The sequence below is a fragment of the Saccostrea echinata genome, unplaced genomic scaffold (genome assembly GCF_033153115.1).
Source record: "Saccostrea echinata isolate AGI-Se365-2 ecotype Australia unplaced genomic scaffold, CSIRO_AGI_Sech_v1 ptg000056l, whole genome shotgun sequence".
Lineage (NCBI taxonomy): Eukaryota > Metazoa > Mollusca > Bivalvia > Ostreida > Ostreidae > Saccostrea > Saccostrea echinata.
This window is the reverse complement of record NW_026889805.1, coordinates 7,798,403-7,819,310: the sequence shown is the minus strand read 5'-3', so window position 1 is coordinate 7,819,310 and position 20,908 is coordinate 7,798,403. Positions and strand designations below refer to the sequence as shown.

Genomic DNA, 20,908 nt, shown 5'->3' with positions numbered 1-20,908 from the left:
GTAGATAAAGATATCTTTTTTATTACGATTTTATTTTTTAAAATTTTTTTCTGCCTTATGTAAATTCAAGAATACTATTTATTTTAACAGGTATTCAGATAATAACCTCATTCTATCATTGCTGAAAAAGTTCTTATTGTAAACTTAGAAGAAAAGATTTAGAGAGCAGCATAATTAATCCCCTGGGATTGATTATCTTGCTGGTTTGCAGAAAATTTTAGAGGGTTATCTTTCTGTCACTTTGAGATTAATTAACACCTTTGTCTGCAACTGATATTTGTTTTGAAGTTAAGGTCAAGCCTGGGTGATATTTGCATTCACTGAAGGCTGGCATTTTATAAAACACATGCTTCATTCTTCTTTAAATATACATTTAATTTAGTTATAATAGATATATGAGGTTTTTTACTGCCTTATTTAAATACAAGGATACTATTTACAGGTTATTGGATATTTAGCAGTTGCTGTTGCTTATTCTTTATATATATTTAAAGTTTTGTAATCAAGTAAAATTCTCATCCCCTAATCTGCACCCTTATATTTCTACCCCTCGACGGGGCCCTTGCTGACTCATCAGATTTCTAGTTTGATTGCATATTATCTTTGTGTTTATCATAGAGGACCTGCGGAGTTGTCATCTTTGGCAGATTCCTTACTGGAAAGTCCCCCAAAATCTCCAGGAAACAACAAGAATACACCCAGAAATTATTCCCTTATTCCTCACAAGCAGGCTAAACTTAGAGAGTACCTGTCTCGGAAAACAGTTGCAAAGGTCAAGTCAACAAGACCCGGTAAGTAGCTTTCTTCACAGGAATACAGTGTGTTACTTTGTCATATTTTTTTATGATCTACTCAATATACATGTACTTGCCCTCATTTTGTCCATTCAGTTCTTGAATACAGTGAAGAAGCCATTTACAAGTTTTTGAACAGATAAATCTTGCTGAAGGCTATTTAATCAGGTCTAAATCTTTCGTCTTCAACCTTACCTATAAGTTAAGCATCACAGTTTTTGATAAAAGCCCACAGCAGCGCATTTTGTATGAATATTTATATTGTCTTCATTTGATTTCTTTGCTGATTTTAGAGAACTTGTCAATGTCCAGGCTGGCTTCAACAGAAAAGATCCGTCAGGCCCTTAGCAGGCAAAGTTCACCAACCAAAGCACCCCCTCCTGCAGGTTTGTTACGTTGTTAATTCAGCATTTCAATACAGGCATAAACACATGTGAAATTAAAAAGTTTGAAAAGAAAACATTTTCTGTAGAAATTTTAAAAAGTAAATTTTTTTTCAGGAAAATAAAAATGTTTGGTGTTTCTAGTAAAATTTGATGGTCATTTTTCAGAGGTCAGAACTGAGTTGAAGCCTTCAATACAAGGAAGGACGATTTTACGAGCCACCTCTCACAATGGAGCCCGCCAGCTTGCCAGTCAGGGCTTACACCCTCTCAGCCCAGGAAAGGAGACAGGAATCAAACATCAGCTCAACACACAGGTCAAACCAAACAGCTACCAGCAAGGTCTCATGGTAATTATCACAGTACATGTATTCTGGGTTTCATACATGTACCTGGTACTTGAATAAGTTTTCTTTAAAATTTCAAATTATTTAAGAAATAGAAATGAAGTATCATTTTTAAACATTCATTTGGATATATACATGGATATATAAAGCCAGAAGGGTTATATGGTAGATTTGGTAATGTACCAACCCGTATTTATATCCCGATGAATGTTTTAAAGTGATACCTTATTACTTATATTTAGATTTGTGACTGATTTATAACAAATATTTGCATATTATAATGTGAAATCCATGCAATGATATTTTTCCAAACATCAATGGTGTAGATTGAATATGTTGAACACATCGACCACTTATGACGTTACTGTGAAATTTCCTCAATCATTTACGAATTAACAATGCCTTTATGGTCAAGTGACAAACCTGTTTTATACAGGTATAAATACACATCGATCAAATAGTGTTATATAATGGAAAAAATTTGCAAATGTAGATAATTGTATTTGTTCTCAAAATCATTAAACACAATAGAGTAAACAATTCTTTCTTTCAAACTATGTGTTTCTTGCACATTTTGATTTTTTTTAACATAACTTTGTCCTTTCTATTGTTGTTTCTCCTTGGCTACAAAATTTCACAATTTTTTATGCTTGCAAATGTTTGTACCACACAAAAGACTGTTGAAATACAGTTAGCATTTAAGGACGACGGACCTAATTCGAAATTTCGAGCCACTGCGCAGAAAACCGTGCATATGCTTTGAATCAAATTGACTTAATTATCTATTACAAAAGATAAAAATTATACATTTTTAATTCTTTTAAAGATATTCAATCGTTTCCTCTCAATTCAAAAATATTGTAAATATTTCGATTTTATATTCATTTGTTACTTTTATAAATAATTCATTTATTTGGCCAAGGTATTTTCATTGAAAATTCCCCCCAAAATGTGCCCTACACCTGCGTTTGACATGCCCCCCTGAAAAATCTAAGCCGATCACCCATTTATTTTTGGGCATAATTTGCTGGTAAATTGTCTAGTAAACATTGTCCTTTAATATGAACAAAAATTCTATTGCAGAATTTTTTTCAATGATCACTCTTATACCCGAATTCAGGCAGGCAATTTCCATTTACTTCCTTTTAGTAATTATCGATTTCCATCGCCAATTTTCGAAATGCTCCCCATTAAAAATCTATATCGATGACTATATGATTTTTTCATTGATTTTAACTCACCAAAAGTCACTTTACCTCATATTAAAATTTGAATAAAAAATCTATTACAGAAATGAATTAGGTCCATCGTCGTTTTAAAATGAAAATGTCCATAATTAATGAAAATGTCCATATTGTTCCAGTTTTCCAACATTGGAAAGACCTCATCCCCCATGATTAGTTTCCAGCCAAAGGTTCCCCAAAATTGTAAGTTTTATGTTTCAAACATGTATTTCAAACATTGTTGTACATATTTGCTAATGCTGAGCTGTTTAGTATATACATTTACATGTAAAATACATAAAGAAATGTACAATGTATGTTTCTTTGGGTCATATACAGAGTCTGACAATGGTTATTTTTTACTATAGACTTAAATTCTTTTTCTTTGGCAATCATTTTTAGTGAAGCCGTCAGATTCGTACCCGCAGTTTGAGGACATTACACCTACAACATCTTCTGATGTGACTGAGGAGGAAGAGGATGATGACGATGATTATGAGGAGGAGGACGATTATGACGAGGAACAAGACCCGGACAGTGAACACGATTCTGAGCCACTCAATAGGAAAATAGGTCAGTTCAAATTACTTTTCAGGCTTCTGGAAAAAATATTTGGATACTCTTGAGAAAGGATTTTTTTTTTTTATATATTCACTTGTGCTTTGCACAAAAAATATATAAAAAAAAATCCTGTCCCACTCGTGAAATAAATTCCTTATCCAACTACATATTGAATATCTTCTATATATTTATGTCCAGTCTTTACATAATAATTTAACACATATATCAGAATGATTCCATGGTACCTTCCTTATGTGCTATATTGTATAAGTAGAAAATTTAGCGAGGATTTAATTTTGGCATTATTAGCAAGGGTGATGAAATTGCTAAAATCGAATATCGCTAAAAATTTATTTGTAATAGCTTCTTTAGTTAGCATTTCAAAATTGCTAAAATTACTTCTCACTAAAAATAAATATCAATTTTTTAGGATACATCGCTAAATTTTCGTCTCACTAAAATTTCCACTTATACAGTATTTCGTTCCTAACATTACTGTACTAAAAGTACAGTTGTCTGTACTAAAAGTACAGTTGTCACTTTCCTTTGACAGCCCTTAGTTGGGCCATCTCTGACTGTATCGATTTTCTAGTTCATTAGCAAATAAATTGTGTGGCAATGAGATATGGTCCCTTAACTAAATTGTGAAACCGGGCCAAGTTAATTAATCATTTAAAGTTCATAAACTGGTTTTGTGGAAAAAAAAAATCTTCATTTAAGATAGTAACTTGTTCTGAAAACTGAAATAGAGATGTACCAGGGGTATAAACTTCTTTTTTAAAATTTTCTTGTAGCTGAGAGGAAGCCTGCCACTGGTCTACCTACAGCTTTTTCAGTGAAGACTACAAAGCCAGCACTGCTCCCTACACATGGTTTTGGACAGGGTTTGTCAGGGTTTACCAGCTTTTCTGGGGGAAGTCAAACAGCCCCTGTCTTTGGTGGAGGGTTCCAAGGACTCAAGACTGATAACAAAACTCCAACAAACACCTCAACCCCCAAAACAGGTAGGGTTGTGCCAAAATTCAATATTAAATGTGCTATTTAATTTTCAAATGATTAAAATAAGTGTAACTTGTCAAAAACAATGAAAAGATTTTGGTATGTGTCTAGTTTATCACAAGCACCTGTGGTTTCATTAATTTTTGTGGGGATTGTGATATTGGCAAACAATACACTTTTGTTGATGTAATTTTGTGGAATGCTACCTCGTCCTATTCTATCAATAGGTAGTGCTTGATCAGATAAATTTGTAGTTTGTCTCATCCATGAAAACAGTGAAAATTTGTGTTCAACAAAAAATGAACAGACCACAGAAATGCAAATTAAAAATGCATATACTTTGCATCTTTGAACATTCTGTTTAGAATGTTGCACCTCATATAATGCACTTGTGGAAGTTTTCTGTTAATTTTTATAAATACTGAGTGATAAAATTATTACTTTGTAGCTTTCAAGTTTGGAGGTGATGCTTCCTCTGGATTTGGGGGCAAAAATCTGTTTGGCCAGCCGCCCAAGACTGAGGAAAATAAAATGGAAGAATCAAAACCCATTTCTTCACCACTTCTTGCAAAAGGTACTAGATCCTGAAAAAAGATTTGCTTGGTGTAATGAAATGTATGTTTCTATCTCTCAGAAGATTTTCATGACTTACCTCCAAGTACATAATTTTGTTTAGCAGAATTGATTACCTGATATCTTGATATTGAGTTTCATCATAAAATTACAGCACTCTCAACTGAATCTGATGAAGAAGAAGTAGACTTTGGAAGAAGTGATGTCACAAAAGACCAGACCAACACAGACAATAAGGGACCTGAGAAACCAGAAACAGAGTCAAAGTCAGCAACAGCAGAGGCAGAGTCCACCACAGGCAAGACAGCCATGAGTGGACTGTTTGGATTTGGAAAATCACCATCAAGCCAATCATTGACTGACAAATCAGCATCTAAAGGGGTGTTTGGCCAGTCCACGAGTACAGGGTCTAGTTTATTTGGACAACCCACAGGCAACACAGCATCTGTTACAGATGCTTCTGACAAAGCTACACCAACAGCTGGTAAACCATATGAATTGACTAATTTGGTAACTGGGGGAAGTCTGTTTGCACAGCCCTTTGCTCACAGTGGGGGACTCTTGGACAAGTCTACAAAGGAGGAAGAAACAGAAAAATCAGCACCAGCAACAACTGCTGCAACTGGGTTGTTTGGCCAGAGTACAACTTCTTCTGATGGTACTGGGTTATTTGGTAAAGCAAATTCTTCTCAAGCATCTGCAACCAGTGCAGGTGGTGTATTTGGGCAACTAACTACTTCAAATGCTACAACTTCTGAGGCCACTCCCACTGGTCAAGATTCAAAAATGCCTGCTTCAACCAGTGCAGCAGGAGGGATATTTAAGGGGGAAGCTGTGACAACAGTATCATCTAATTCAGGATCAGGATTATTTGAACAAAAGCCAACAACTTCTGGAACAGGACTGTTTGGCCAATCTTCATCTACAGTTTCTAGTGCTGGTCAAGGATTATTTGGACAACAGACAACAGCCACATCTGGAATGTTTGGACAAACAACAGTAGCCCCACCATCCTACTCCAGTTCAGAGTCTGGGTTGTTTGGGAGACCTTTAACTTCTGGCAGTGGTGCATTTGAACAAACATCTACAGCTACTTCCTTTACTGGAACAGGACTGTTTGGACAACAAACATCAACCTCTGGATCAGGATTATTTGGCCAACAAACAACAACTTCAGGATCTGGATTGGGATTATTTGGTCAAAAAACAACAACTTCAGGATCTGGATCAGGATTATTTGGCCAGCAGACAACAACTCAAGGGTCTGAAGCTGGACTTTTTGGACAACAAACAACAACTTCAGGGTCTGGAGGTGGGCTTTTTGGACAACAAACAACAACCTCTGGATCTGGTGCTGGACTTTTTGGACAACAAACAACAACTTCAGGGTCTGGAGGTGGGCTTTTTGGACAACAAACTACCTCTGTGTCAGGATCCTTTGGACAACCAAGCACATCAACTTCAACTTCTGGCTCCGGCTTATTTGGACAGTCAGTCACAATTTCCACATCTGGAGGTGGGTTATTTGGAACAGCAGGAGCTACAACGGCATCCACAACAGGAACTGGATTGTTTGGTCAAGTTTCCTCAACGTCTATCACTTCAAGTTCTGGTACTGGCTTATTTGGTCAAAGTGGGTCAGGAGGGTTTGGTCAGAGTTCTACTGGACCAAAGCCTTCAATGCTTGGAGGACTCCTGTCCGGCACTGAAGATTCTCCTGCAACAGGTTCCACATTTGGTCAGGGAAGTCCAGCAAAGAATTTATTTGGAACACCAACTGGCACCTCTTCTTCTGCTTTTGGCCAGCCAGCACCACTGTTTGGAACCTCTACAGCTGGGACAGGGTTTGGAAATACATCCTCTAGTGGGGGATTTGGCACCTCAGGGGGTGGTCTGGGATTTGGAGGCACTGCCACAACCACTTCTGTGTCAGGATTTGGTCAAACAAATCCAGGAGTGTTTGGACAATCTACAGGAAGCACTTCAAGTCCATTTGGTGGTGGTTTTGGCAGGTAAGATTTTTACAAATGTAACTGATGTGCTCCTCTCTTCACAAATGTAGGTTTTGTGATGAGAAGACATCAAATATACAATTAAACATCATTATTTTGAACTGAAGGCTATGACCAAAAAAAAACTTGGAGGGTTTTGGGGTATTACAGATAAGAATCACAGTCACAATATAGACTGGAGTCACTGGACCTCAGAAATCAATTTGAGATCCCCAGTAATGTTTGATATGAAAGTTTCAAAAAATTGAAGTGCAGTTCTAGGTTACCGAAAAAAAAAATTTATATGGTCAGACTCAATGTAAAATTTGATTTTAGTGCCCCTAGTGGTCAGTCATCTGGCGGTCTGTTTGGTGGTGGAGGAAGTGGTGGGATGTTCTCAGGACTTGGTGGTAAACCCTCAGAGGACAAGGCCAAAACTAATGTGTTTGGATCAGCACAATCATTTGGAAGTTCAGCTACCCCTCAAAGTGAGCATCAGATTGTGCATAATTATAGCAGGTTTATGTAATGGCAACAGCTTTTGTAATTCATTTTTTTTTTAAAGGAACAGAAGAAGTTTACTTTTGTAGGTTAAATTCCATTCAAAGCATAGTTGATGATTTTGAATTTCTGTAATTTTTGCTTACCCAATTTTCACAGTATTATGGTCCTTTGAAAGTGTTATTTACATGTTAATTTTTCACGTGTTTTTGGTCTACCTTTATTTCTACTTATAGCCAACCTGTTTGGTAGTCAGGGTCCTAGCACCTTTAGAAGTGGGGGTGGATCTAGCCCATTTGCAGGTGGAGGATTTAGTGGAGGTGGTTCCAATGTGGCATCTTCGGGCTTTGGCGTAGCTAAAACACAAAGCCCTGGTGGTATGTTTACTCTTTCTGATTTAAAACACTTTTTTATTAGGGATGGCAATCGAATGCAGAATTGCCTATTGGTTAACCACAAGACGTTCCAACCTATTAAATGGTTAATCCTGTCAAAATGTGCATGTTACATGTATATTTTTTACGAGTAATTTCTTTTCCTCTATTCACATATACACCAGAAGACTGAAAAAGATTTTATTATTATTCTGTAATTTGCTTGATCAGAACACTATTTCATTTCAATTTCAATAGACACACACAAAAAAATAGAAAGCCATGAACATACCTGAGATATCAGAGACATTGACAGTATTTCAGACCAGACGTGATAAAAGTTCATTGTGCATTGTCACCAAAATCAGAACTTAGTCTTAATATCACTAAATTTACAATTTTGTGAAATAATATAATTGATTTTAGAAGTAACTGCAAATAAAAAACAGTTTAGATACAAATTATAAACTGTTGTCAGCAATCAGTGTTGATATAATTAATATCATTAAATCTGGGTGCATGGATTTAACATTAATTAACACTTCACAAACAGACAAAGTACCCCCACAATCTCATTTGGGGGGCACCTTACTACCTCCAAATTTATGTGAAATGCCAACTCATCAACATTCAGAGGGTTATTTTTAAATAGAATATCAATTTTGGGGGAAATTGTGTTAAACTTTACACATAATTTTTATTTATTCTGAGTAAGTCATTACAGATTTTCTGACCGAGTAACCAGTTAACCAATTACAGCTTACCATCCCTACTATTTATCCATCCAGAGCAAAAGTAATAAGCAACGTAACAATTATCCTGGCTTCCCATACAGTGAAAAACAAAAGAAAAATGTTATCTTATGTGCAAATAACTTTTTTAATACATTGCACATGTATGTGCACCTAAATACTTGGATATGTACTTATACAGGGTAGAATCATCAGAAGCTGATATTTGAAAACAATTTACAGCAGGCATCTCATTTCTTGATTTAACTACGAGGGGTGATCAAAAAGTTTGCGAACTAATTGAATTACTTCAAAAAAGAAAAGAAATTAGGTTTCAGTGTTCATTATTTTTTAACGTAGTCCTCTCCAATTTAAATGCACATCTGCCACTGTTCTGCCCATCTGGAATCACGTGATACAAGCGGTCACGTGACATGCTCCGTAGCGTTCTGTTCACAGAAGCTAAAAGATTTTTCCGAGTCTTATATTTCTTACCATGCAAGTTATTTTTTATAACAAGAACAATCCATAACTCGGAAATGGCGAAATCTCGGCAATAGGATGAATGGATAAGGATATCCTTTCCCAGAATTAGGATGGTGGCCATCACAACCCGAGTCCTCTGCCTTTGGAGCGTCGTTTATCCAAAGTGGATAAAGTCTGGGCGCCTTTTTTTTATCATATCAAATATGTTTAAAGTCCAAAGAAAATGATATTTTAGGGATTTAATAATTATATTATTGTTAAGATATTCAACTATTTTTCTAACAGTAACTTGGCGATCTTTCATGACAAATTGCTCAACTATGGACACTTCTCTTTCCCAGCCTTGCTTTCACTGGGCAACAGAACCAACATCATTTTTAACCATCTCCCTTCCTTCACTAAAACAATCAATCCAATTAAAGATTGAACTTCTGGCAAGTCTTTTGCCTTCATAAACCTTGTACAAATTATCATATGATACTGCAAAAGAATTTCCGAGATATATGTTAAACTTTACTCGTTGCTCGAGTATGACTGAATCAATCATATTTTGTAACAAGTCACCTACATATTGATGTCATTTTCATATTGTGACGTCACAAACATGGAGCAGAACATTACATTACATATGGTATTTATAGAATGTGTATGACTGTATATGTGCCAAATTTCATTCTGATCTGAATTGTGGTTTTGTAAATATAGAGATAGTTTGCAAACTTTTTGATCACCCTTTGTATGCTTCATGTATGTATATGTACCAGGTACATGGCATGTATAAAATAACTCCAAGTGAAAAAGCCAATATGAGAACAGTCCTCAAAGACAAAATTACCATGTGTGTGCAGTAATGGAGATACATGTGTCTCATAGATGTTTTCAATTCCTATTTAATAGGGTTTGGAGGAAGTCCTAGTTTTGGAGGGAGTCCAGCATTTGGGGGACAAGCATCATTTGGAAGCTCCCCTGGCTTTGGTTCTGCACCAACATTTGGGGGAGGATCAACGTTTGGTAGTGGAGCCTCATTTTCAAATCAGCTAGGATCTCCACAGAACACTGGCAGTGCTGGGGGATTCGCAGGGTAAATTCTTGACATTTTTCATACCTTTGTCCAAAATGAAAAGATTTTAATCTTAATGACTGAGGCAATTGCGAAGATCATTGTATACCATTTCCTAATGATTGTCATTACAGTGTAGATTTTTACATTACCATCTGTAGATGAACATATGGTATGGCCCTGTTTGTCTGTTAAGACAGTGTTCATATAGACACTTCAGTTTTCCGTTTGTGTCATGCTGTAATTTAGGAAAATTAAAACCTTATGATAGTGAGATAAATATAAGTTTTTAGAATTCAGTACATGTATATATATTTACATTTCCAATAAATTTCCCCTATGATTCTTTACAAAATAGAATACAGTTCATTTTCTCATGAACTACCATGGATGAGCATGAATATCTCCATTGTTATGTCATAATACTTTAACTTGACGTCAAAACTATAGTGCAAACTGTTTTGCTTTAAAAATGACAGTTGAATGGCATAATTTGTGGTAACTCATCAGAAAAATAATGTAAATATAAAATATGTATTAAATTTTTGAAAATTCATGAGGTACATGAACTACAATGCTTCACGCCGGCATATTTATCATGAAGCGCTAACGTGTTTCATGAAATATGCCAGCGTGAAGCATTGTAGTTCATGTCCTCATGAATCTTCAAAAATTAAATTCATTTCTTAAATATACAGTATGATGCAATAAATATTTTAGGAATGACTCTAATTCTTGGCCAAATTATTCGAGTATAACCTGGTTTGGGTCAGTTTACGCTTTATAATCCGCGAAGCGGATTATAAAACAGCGTAAACTGACCCAAAACAGGTTATACTCGAATAATTTGGCCAAGAATTAGAGTCATTCCTTATAATTTAATTTTAAAATCATTAAACAACTGTGGTTGTAAAATTTCGTTGCTTTTTATTAATTCAAATTTGCCGCTCAATAATACAACCGTAGTAACGGAAGTTATGGGAAGCGAGGGGAGGTAAAAACTGATACATAGTCCTAGCAGCCATGTTGTTTGATTACATGTGGTAAGATCCGAGTTACTGTTCGAAGTAAAAGGTACATTTATTAAATCTGGAATTTTCCATGAATCCCGAGGACTAGAAATGAGATGATTGCATGGATACAGACGATTCAGCTGGTTGTCAGGGGGGTGTGTCCCCATACCAAACCAGGTTATACAGAAATAATTTGTGTTCCTTTTTGGATATTAACCAATCAGAGGCTAGAATACAAACAAAATTAAATTATTCATACATGTACATATATGTATATATACACATACAGTGTATGTATGAGCATTGGCAAGTAAATACAATGTAGTTCCCATATTAATTTAAAAGCAGCCTTTTTCATCCATTGTGGGAAAAATTTTACATCGAAGTCTTAAAAACAATTGGAAAAAATTGCTGATTTTGGGGGGATATGACATGAATAAAAGAAATTTTAATATATATATGTATTTAAATGTAGCAAGGCCACAATAATTTATATTGATATGGAAACATTTCTAATTTATTTGGATTCAAGTTTGTTAAAATTATGGATGCTGGGGGTTAGGATGAAGCTAAAATTGGGGATCAAATTTTACAAGTCGCCTACATATTGACGTCATTTTCATATTGTGTATAAACCTCATTTTCATATACGTGTATAATTAAAATCTTCTCCAGAAAATGGTAAGGTCCAATTAGTCATATTGATAGTCAACATACATATGTAGTTTGGATTCAACTTTGGTCATGGCACAACCTCTTGGGGCTAGGATAGTCTTGATATGGTGTCAAAATAATTCATGGGAATATAGGGGTAATAAAAATCTGATGGAAGAATGGCAGTGCAAATGGTGACTCAGTAAGCATTTTTGGCCCATGGGCCTCTTGTTAGAATAAAAACCTTAAAAACTTTGTATTATCATTGTAAATGATGTATAGGGCCTAATGAATGGGGCCATATTGTATCTTTGATAATTCTTTGTTATTTTAGATTTGCCTCTGGTTCATCTCCAACCTTTGGGGGTCTGGCTCACAGTGGGGACACAACCTCCTTTGGTGCTTTGTCACAAGCTAGTAGTGGTTTTGGTGGATTTGGAGGGGGTGGAGGAGGGTTTGGATCTAGTTCAGGTGAAACTTTTTTTTCCTAGTTACGTAAAAATTAATTTTAACAATGTTATATACAAGTACAAGCTAATTCAAGGAATTTGTGTCCTTTGCTTAAGAAAAACAGAAGAGGGTGGTAGACCTGAAAAACAGGCAAATGGAGAGAGAGAAAAAAGATCAACCTTGACCTTTAAGCTTTTGGCCTTCAATCAATAAGGTTTTTTTAAGTTAAAGAAAATCATGACCTTATTAAGTTTCATTGCAAAAGCTTACAGAGAACTAATGTTATCATCTGAAACACTATGTATGTACCATGCAATATATGAATTTCTGACCTTGGTCTTTGACCCTTTGACCTCAAAATCAATAGGAATCTTCTTTAAGTCATATTGACTTAAAGTTATAGAATTCCAGTGCAAAACCTCAGAGAACTAAATTAATCACAGGAAACCATATTTTGCAATGTATGAATATCTGACCTTGACCTTTGACCTCAAAATAGGGGTCTTCTTTAGACCATAGGGAATTGTGATATAAAATTTCATTGCAAAAGCTCAAAGTCTTTTTGAGATATTGTCTGGAAACAAAAGTGTTACACACAGACAGAATGACAGACAGTTGGACAGACCCATTACATGTACTATCCTATACTTTCAGTGAAAGCAGGAAACAACAATTATTAATACATGTAAAGATATTTTGTGTAATTTGGAGAATATCATGAACTTTTGTTAAGTGACATTAAATGTCATGACTCCATTTTTCACAGGTTTTGGACAGTCCCCAAGTTCAAGGTAAGAACGTTGTACATGTGTACATATAGAAGTAAAAACAAATTACGAGTAAAACTATGTTTTGAGTTCATGTATATTGCAAAATCTACTGCAATTAGAGTACTTTGTTCATGTATTATACATATATATAATTATAAGCATTGTTATCTAAGTGTTTGAGTGAGCTTTTATTAATTTCTGGTTAGGATAACTTAATTAAATTAACTTGGGCAAACTGACATTTGATCTTTTAATCTTTTGTTTTTGCAGTGGAAATCCCTCATTCACTGGATACAGGTCTTAGCTTCAAAGTATGAACATGAGCAAAAAATAATTTAATAATGGACTGTAATACTAAATACTTTTTCTGTTTTGATGATGTACAAGGAAATGTATTATTAACGGAGTAAAAACTTTGTTGTAACACATATAGAGTACATAACTGTGTAAACAATAAAGGTATGCCAATGTTGATAGCACATGATTATCTGATTCTTTGTTGTTTCAAAACCATGCTACAATATTTGAACCTGACTAATAGAGACTTGTGAGGTAGAAGATTTAAGTGTTCTTCTTTCACTGAAAATGAGTAAACATCAAGAATGACTTTTAAATCTTTAATATTTATGTTACATTATTACAAAACATTTAAACCAGTTTAGGTGGAACATTGTAGATACAAATATTACAAGTAACTGGAAAATTTCTTCAGTTACAATGAGAATTAAATTTCATAGCAATTCAGTGTAAGGTTTGAATCAGATCCTTACTTCATATCACTGACTGCCAGTTATTTAACCTACTCTCAGTAATAAATGGATATACAAATGGAATTAAACCCAATCTTAATGTTGGGAATATATATATATATATATATATATATATATATATATATATATATATATATATATATATATATATATATATATATATATATAGCCATTTAAACTTTATGAACACGAATTGCTGATGAACAACAACAAGAAAACTATGTACCTTCATAAAAAACAAATACCCGATATAAACGGTTTATGAATTCAAAGACTATACATTACATGATATACATGGACATGTACATAGCTCTTGACATTATGCAGTTAGCACTTCAAAAACAACTACAGTATTTCTATATACAGAGTGCATGGAGTTGTACCGGTACATATAAAACTTCCATGTAAAGAGTCCTGCAAATAGGAATTAGCATTTCCTTTAAAAAAAATTTGTGTATATTTATTACCAAGTTTGGCATGACCATTCTTTTTTTTTTTTTTTTTTTTTTATACCCATGCAATGATCTCTGCCAAACCAGGGTTCGACACTAACCTTAGTCCGTTAGTCTCAGACTAATACATTTTCATTCGGACTAATAAAATATGTGGCTAATTAGTCCGAACGGACCAATAAAAATTTCTGAAAAACAATATGAATAAATTACCAATGTCCGATTCTCGACAACTTTTACTGGAAAACTGGTATTTTTAGATTTCTAGCTTTTGGCGGGTAGTCACGCAATGCTGGGTCAATTCAGCGCTTAATTTTTCGACTGATCGATTTGAAGTATAAGGTTTTAGCGATCATGATTTAGTATGACACTTTTAAGAAAGACGTTGGACGTTTTGGATGTAATGTAAAGACAAAAAAAAAAAAAAAAAAAAAAACGGAGACCGGGAATACGATCGTACTTGCTGATTGCAAAATTCAATGAATCTGTGGAATAATATATTTCACGTAAATACTTTGTTTATTTCAAAAAATAATACGTATTTTAATTGTCACGTTAAATTAATGTTAAAAAGCATTGATGTTTCTTTTTTTTTGACGGACTAATAAAATCACGTGCGGACTAGTAAAAGTAATGAAGCACTAGTCCGGCTGGACTAAAGCCTTAAAAAGTTAGTGTCGAACCCTGCAAACTAAAGATAAAACATGATACATGTTTTAGAAATTATTATGATCACTTTCACTACATTACAATACTCATATCAAATGGTTTTTTTTCGCTATCTGGTCAAATAAGCCTGAACATCAACAATATTAACAAAAAATCAAAAATAAATCTAATGCTAAATTGATGAATTTTATAAAGAAATTTGTCAGAGTTGCATTGTAATTTACATTGGCCTGGGCTAAACTATTAAATCTATATAGAGAGTACAATAGTAAGACCAACAGCTGAAAGGTTAAGGTTGATCTCTGAGAAAACACTGTAATTATCTACCAAGCATTGAACATTAAATTATTTATTACTTGGTATTAAATAAATAACACATGTAGTTCGACAACATGTAGCATAATCAAATTGAATACAGGTGATTTCATAAATGTTTTAACAAATCATTACATACATGTACATATACATTTAAAATGACACAAACATGTAATATTCATGCTAAGTATCTGCTGGTTGAAACAACAGCAATTTTTTTTGTTTTGCTCCACATATTGTACCGGTATGTATTTATGGAGAAATGGGACATTCAATGAGCATTCTTCTATTAGATGCAGGAATATGATTTAAAATATGAATCCATACTGAAATTAGATGACTAGTGACTTGTGATGGAAATGATAAAGCTATCGTCTTCCTGAGGTTTTCTTTCCATGTCCTCTGGTTAACCCAATCAATGTGATGCCCCCTGGTTACCCCAATCACTGTGATGGAAGCTGCTCTATAGGGGTGACAAATTTGAAATCTTCTGGGAACAACAGGTGAGCTTTAGGGTACATCAGCTTGTAGGATTGTCTAATGGTCACCTCAGCCACCCCTGCTATGTCTCCAATTTCTGAAAATATCAAATAGCACTGTCGGCCTAGACTAGTTTTAAATTAATACAGTCAAACCTCATTATCTCAAACTCCATGAGACTGAAAATAAACTTTTCGATATTCGAGATATCGAAGGTTAAATACTGAAAGAATAAGTGGTTTGGACTTAATTCACTTTGACATTCCATGGTATTCGAGATATCAGTGTTAAACATACAGAAGTTCAACTGTATATGATACCTGAAAAATAGATATTTCTGATAAGAAGATATTGACAAAACAGTAAAGGGTTAAATTATGTATGCATCTTCTCTGTTCCCTTATTTGAACTTCATGTTTTTTCTTCTGGTAATTGTAAATTTCTCTGGTGAACTAAAAAATACTTGCAAAATTTACACTGTCTAACAAACTGCCAATACTTAGTATTGGGATTACCCAGCAGTTATCTAACTGTCACTCTTTTGTGACGAAGTCAAGGAAGCTCTAAATTTCTGAAGATTTCAAGTGACAACTGAATGATTCAAACAACCAGTATATATGCCATATGTACAATGTATTGCCAAGAGTTTCACTTCAGATAGTAGGTGGTCTAAATGGGGATGTTTCAAATTTTTACTCAACTTCCAAAAAGTAACATTAATCAGAAAGAAATGATTGAATTTACCATTAGAAGAGTTGGCTTTGCGGAAAGCATCAACAAAAATGTAAATAAAGAGGACTATCTCCTCCTAAGTTTCATTAGCATGATGTTACACAAAGACTTCTTTTACACGTACATGTATGTCTTTAAAATCTACAATAATCAGTCACAGATCTCAAGGTGTATTCAGCAGCACATTGTTCCTAGGTAATGAACTATACCTACCTCCACCGCAAAAGAGTTCTGTTAATTAATCACAATATCAAGTATTATTTTATTGTCTATTTTAGTCCCTATATAATCTATACAAATGCAAACAGTTCAGAACACCACATATTCACAGGATTTGAAGCCATATTCACTGGAGGGTCAGTAGCAGTGATTGTGACATCACAAACGACACCTCAAATAACATAAATGATAGCTGTAATGGAAGAAACCAGCTGTGTGTCTGAGCATGAAAAACATTTATATGCAAGCCTATCACCAAATTATTATCCAAACATTTCAATGGGAAATTATGTCTTACACTATGAAAGGAAAACACGAAGTAATAACTTGTAATCTGGACCTTTTTTAATTATCTCTCTTCAACTGAAGTTCATTAAGGAAAATGGTGTTGTCATGCAGTCTTAAATGTCTTATTTATTCAAATTCAGACTATATAATCATTCGCCTTATTTAATATTAGGGATGGGTTATCAGCTGGGAGTTTCATATTGCGATACACTGTAAGATTTTAACTGTATTGCAATATTTTCAAAAAAACGGTTAAATGATCTTTTCTTATTTTATTAACCTCTATTTTCATACATGTAACTCTTATAAAAATATTGTAACAAAAAGTTCTTGTTGATTTCAATGCAGTTTTGCAATGAAATGGAACAGTACACAGCAACATTACTGTTTGGCATGATTAAAAACATTTCTGACATCTTAAATTTCATACTTTCCTTTAGAAAGCCCAAGCAATTTGCTGGTATACTGGTACTGAAAAAAGTATCGCAGTACAATATTTTTTGTCAACGCATCACAATATACCAGATTTTCAATATTATTGCGAGACCCTAGTCAATATTGATATTTTTCTGGGGAATACCAAAACATATTCACCATCGAAAGAGCCCATATTTGTATATTATTCATATTTAATGTCTGTATCTCCTTTGCTGCAACATCAGTGAACAGAGAAGCTTACCCTTCTGGGACTTTTTGTCTGCAGAAGCTTGCGATGCCATGTAAATAGCTGCAGCAGCCACAGAGATAGGACTGCGACTGCAATAAATCAAAAAGGATTGTCTCAGTTTTGTAAAAAAGATTATAAAGGGTTATGAATGCCATGGAGAATACTGATGAATCCTTACCCTGGTGTGAGATCCAGATCCACTGCTTTACGAGCAATGTGAGTAGCTGCCTTCTGTACAGAGTTTGGCAGACCAAGATTGGAACAAAAACGAGACTGAAAAACAGTTAATAAAATATACAAATGAACAATCATCTTTATACATGTATCTGCATCTCAATTCCCAGTGGCAATTTATAAAAAAAAATTGGATAATCATGAGTCTGAAGTATTTTACTGTTATGTCAAAATGTGTTTTGACCTGGTCCTGATTTGACAGTCAGATTGACAGGCAGTTTAAATAAAAACTTCTGAAGTTCAACAATACTAAAATCAAAATGTATGTTCCAGGCACTTTATGAATGCCAAGTATTTTCTACATACATGTATATTGATTTGCTATTGAATATTATTGACTGATTTAGCACTACGAATAATTATGTCAATCACCCTTTTTTCTTCAGATTCAATATTATTTTCAAATGTTCGTAAGCTAAACATAACCTACTTATAGCTTTGATTGAATAGGCTTGAATCATATAAATTTGGAAAGTGGACAACCAGGAACTCCCTTTCATAACAGAATTTCCCTGTATAATAATAATAAGGCCAATCTGAAGTTTCCTGATTGTATATGATGTAACTTCACTTTGATGTGAATGGCATATTACCAAAAAATCATAATATTTTTTCCTAATCAAAGCATAGACTTTATATTTTAGCATAATGACTCATGTTCTAAATTAACAGGATGAAAACAGAAAAACATTTAAACATTCAATTAAGAAAAAAAAAAAATATTTCTACGAGATAATTAGTCCACTAGCATATTTTGATCAAGAATGAACTGAATAATGTTAATAGGTTCAATTTTTTTAAAAATATATCTGTAAAATGCTTCTGGCTTCAGCTTTTGTCATTTCAGGAGATCTACAAGCATCTAAACTTTTACAATTGAAATAGGAATGAAAGGATCAGAGTTCAACCAAACTGTGAATTCTAATGGTGCATTAAAACCTGTTTTCCTATTTTCAAATTAAGACTGTAGTTGTATGAAAGGGCATTAAATAATCACAGTCCCATCAGGTCAATTTGCAGCATGATACATACCATGAAGTCCCCTGTGGTGATCAGTTCTACATTTGTTTCTAGATTCTTCAAGATCAACTTGAACACACGTCCAATTTCCTTCTTGGAAATTTTTGACACAGCACAGATCTCTACAATTTTATTTGAAAGAAGATGAGTGAGAGAACTTAATTTTCTTAATGTGTTTTAAGAGAATCAATTTAATTTTATGAAATTAAGAATTTAAGTTAGAAAATTTTTTAACAGTGAATATGAATGTTTATTGTTCATTAATGAAATCAGTTGACTGGACTATATGCTTGGGTTTATTTCGATGCTACCAACATAATGATTGAATGGGCAGTTCTAAATAAAAGACATTATAATGAGGGGATTGCAATTTTCTGTTTTGTGACTTCTACCTTTGAATGTCCTTGGAACTCCCTCTTGACGACAGGCAATGTACATACATGCTGAAGCAATGGCATCATTACTACGACCTTTCAGGGCTTTACCTTCATGAACTTGTTTGAACAGTGTATTGGCTCTGTCCTGAAAAGTAAAATTTATCAAACTTTAAACTTTCAGTTAAAGATAAATTTGAATTGCTTTATGCTGACAATTGCTTCAAATCATTTCTTTAATATATTCCAAAAGCAAGAGCACTGTACTAGTGTAGTCATTTCATACCTCTGTGGTCAAGAATATGTGGATTACAAAATATGACAATATGCTTGAATAATAACTGATAAACCTATTTACTTCCAATCAACTGAACTCACAGCAATCATTCTTGGTAGGTTAAGCCTGTCCCCCATTTGTCCAATTTCTCTGAATGCATTTATCAGTGCTCTGTCTGAACTGTTCATCTGTAATGACAAAATATATATTAATTGGTACATTTAATCTTAGTTGTATTAATACAGCAAAAATATTATGGCTTTAAAGGAACTGACTGTTCGTCTGTTTCTATACATTGGTTTCCCGTGTTCATCGACCATGCCTTCTGAACCACCCACACCTGTGGCTATCATAGTTGATAGATCCCCGCCTTCTAATAGGGGATTCTACAAAAAAAGGTTAAAATGAGAAATTTTCCACAGAAAACACAGCTAACATATTCTTCTAAATAAACATGACACAAAGTACTGGAGAGTTTCTACCTCAGAAGCTCCAACACGAGAGGGATCCTTGTCCGTCTTGTCATTACTGAAAGTTCTCCACTCTGTTCCAACATCAACAACTCTGCAAAATCAAAAAATGGCTTTCATGTCAATTTTTCTTTAAGTTAAATCTTTAGAATAAAACAATATGCAGAATATTTTTTTCAAATGATCACCATGACTTCTTTTCACCAGAGATTTATGTCTCTGTTTTCACTGATTTTACACATACACAATGCCATATATATTTAAGAATAATGAACAGTCTTACCTGTCGCCGACAACTAGGCCACACTCGGGACAGATCATGTCACCTGCGTGGTAATCCTCCACCAGAAAAGCATCAGGGTGTTCAGGACACATTATCTGAGGAAGCTTCCTATAACAACAATTTATTTAATTATTTGGTTCTAGGATGAACTAAATATATGTGTTTTAATCTTAAAACCCATTGTAAAGATTTAGATCTATATTCTATCTATTCTATTAAGTTTTTCTTCATCTTGTTCAGCTTAAATAATAAAATATCACATAATTTAAACACCCCATTTTTTTTCCACATACTTAGGTTTACTGCCTGAAGCCATCGTTAAGGGTGTTTCTACTTCCCAAACATTAACGTTTTGTATAAATTTCAAGACAAATATATCGTTTCTATGCCTTTTAATCACGAATAATCATTTTGTTGAGCTGGACTCGAATCCATTCTAATAGACCGGAAGTGGTGAAATGATGTTATTTTTCTAATAAGTCGTGCATTTATAGATTCGATTTTGATATTCGACTTTGAGTTCTAGAAAGCTCTCAGTAACATTGCTTATTGAAAAAGTATAGGTATATTTAAACAGGCCCGTAATACGCAGAGGGGATGGGGTGGACGGGGGTGGGTGGGACTTAATATAGACTTTTTTTTCTGAGAAGAGTCATTTAATTTTGCTTAGGACCCCCCCCCCCTTCACACACCATCCTTTCACATTACTACGGAAGCGTATTTAGTGCCACATAATTTTTTTTAAGTT

At 34.1% G+C, this 20,908-nt stretch overlaps 2 protein-coding genes across 2 annotated transcripts in view; one reads left to right on the top strand and one right to left on the bottom strand.

The window, feature by feature from the left end:
* LOC133173462 (nuclear pore complex protein Nup214-like) overlaps positions 1-13,395 on the top strand; it is a 32,459-nt gene extending 19,064 nt beyond the window's left edge. Inside the window, exons 16-29 of the mRNA XM_061308450.1 lie at positions 619-791; positions 1,088-1,180; positions 1,346-1,527; positions 2,888-2,951; positions 3,150-3,320; positions 4,103-4,312; positions 4,756-4,881; positions 5,035-6,892; positions 7,208-7,359; positions 7,609-7,749; positions 9,861-10,044; positions 12,025-12,161; positions 12,907-12,931; positions 13,181-13,395. Coding sequence (XP_061164434.1) covers positions 619-791; positions 1,088-1,180; positions 1,346-1,527; positions 2,888-2,951; positions 3,150-3,320; positions 4,103-4,312; positions 4,756-4,881; positions 5,035-6,892; positions 7,208-7,359; positions 7,609-7,749; positions 9,861-10,044; positions 12,025-12,161; positions 12,907-12,931; positions 13,181-13,214 — 3,550 coding nt within the window. The 3' untranslated portion in view covers positions 13,215-13,395. The remainder of the gene's footprint in view (positions 1-618; positions 792-1,087; positions 1,181-1,345; positions 1,528-2,887; positions 2,952-3,149; positions 3,321-4,102; positions 4,313-4,755; positions 4,882-5,034; positions 6,893-7,207; positions 7,360-7,608; positions 7,750-9,860; positions 10,045-12,024; positions 12,162-12,906; positions 12,932-13,180) is intronic.
* A 446-nt stretch (positions 13,396-13,841) lies between these two features.
* On the bottom strand, positions 13,842-20,573 carry LOC133173770 (transcription initiation factor IIB-like). Its single transcript, XM_061308801.1, has 11 exons — positions 20,454-20,573; positions 20,161-20,268; positions 19,890-19,971; positions 19,683-19,793; positions 19,509-19,595; positions 19,149-19,278; positions 18,769-18,878; positions 17,681-17,775; positions 17,515-17,591; positions 14,816-15,693; positions 13,842-14,207 (listed from the first exon to the last, which is right to left on the bottom strand). Exons 1-10 carry the CDS (start codon positions 20,474-20,476, stop codon positions 15,560-15,562), a joined length of 957 nt encoding a protein of 318 aa, XP_061164785.1. The 5' UTR covers positions 20,477-20,573; the 3' UTR covers positions 13,842-14,207; positions 14,816-15,559.
* Positions 20,574-20,908: the final 335 nt, after the last annotated feature.

Excerpts from the sequence above, each read along its gene's own strand:
- LOC133173770 (XM_061308801.1), bottom strand. The coding sequence starts at position 20,476 with ATGGCTTCAGGCAGTAAACCTAA. Across the intron at positions 19,279-19,508 it reads ACCTACCAAGAATGATTGCT|GACAGAGCCAATACACTGTT; the intron begins GTGAGTTCAGTT and ends TTTACTTTTCAG. Across the intron at positions 18,879-19,148 it reads AGTTCCAAGGACATTCAAAG|AGATCTGTGCTGTGTCAAAA; the intron begins GTAGAAGTCACA and ends ATAAAATTGTAG.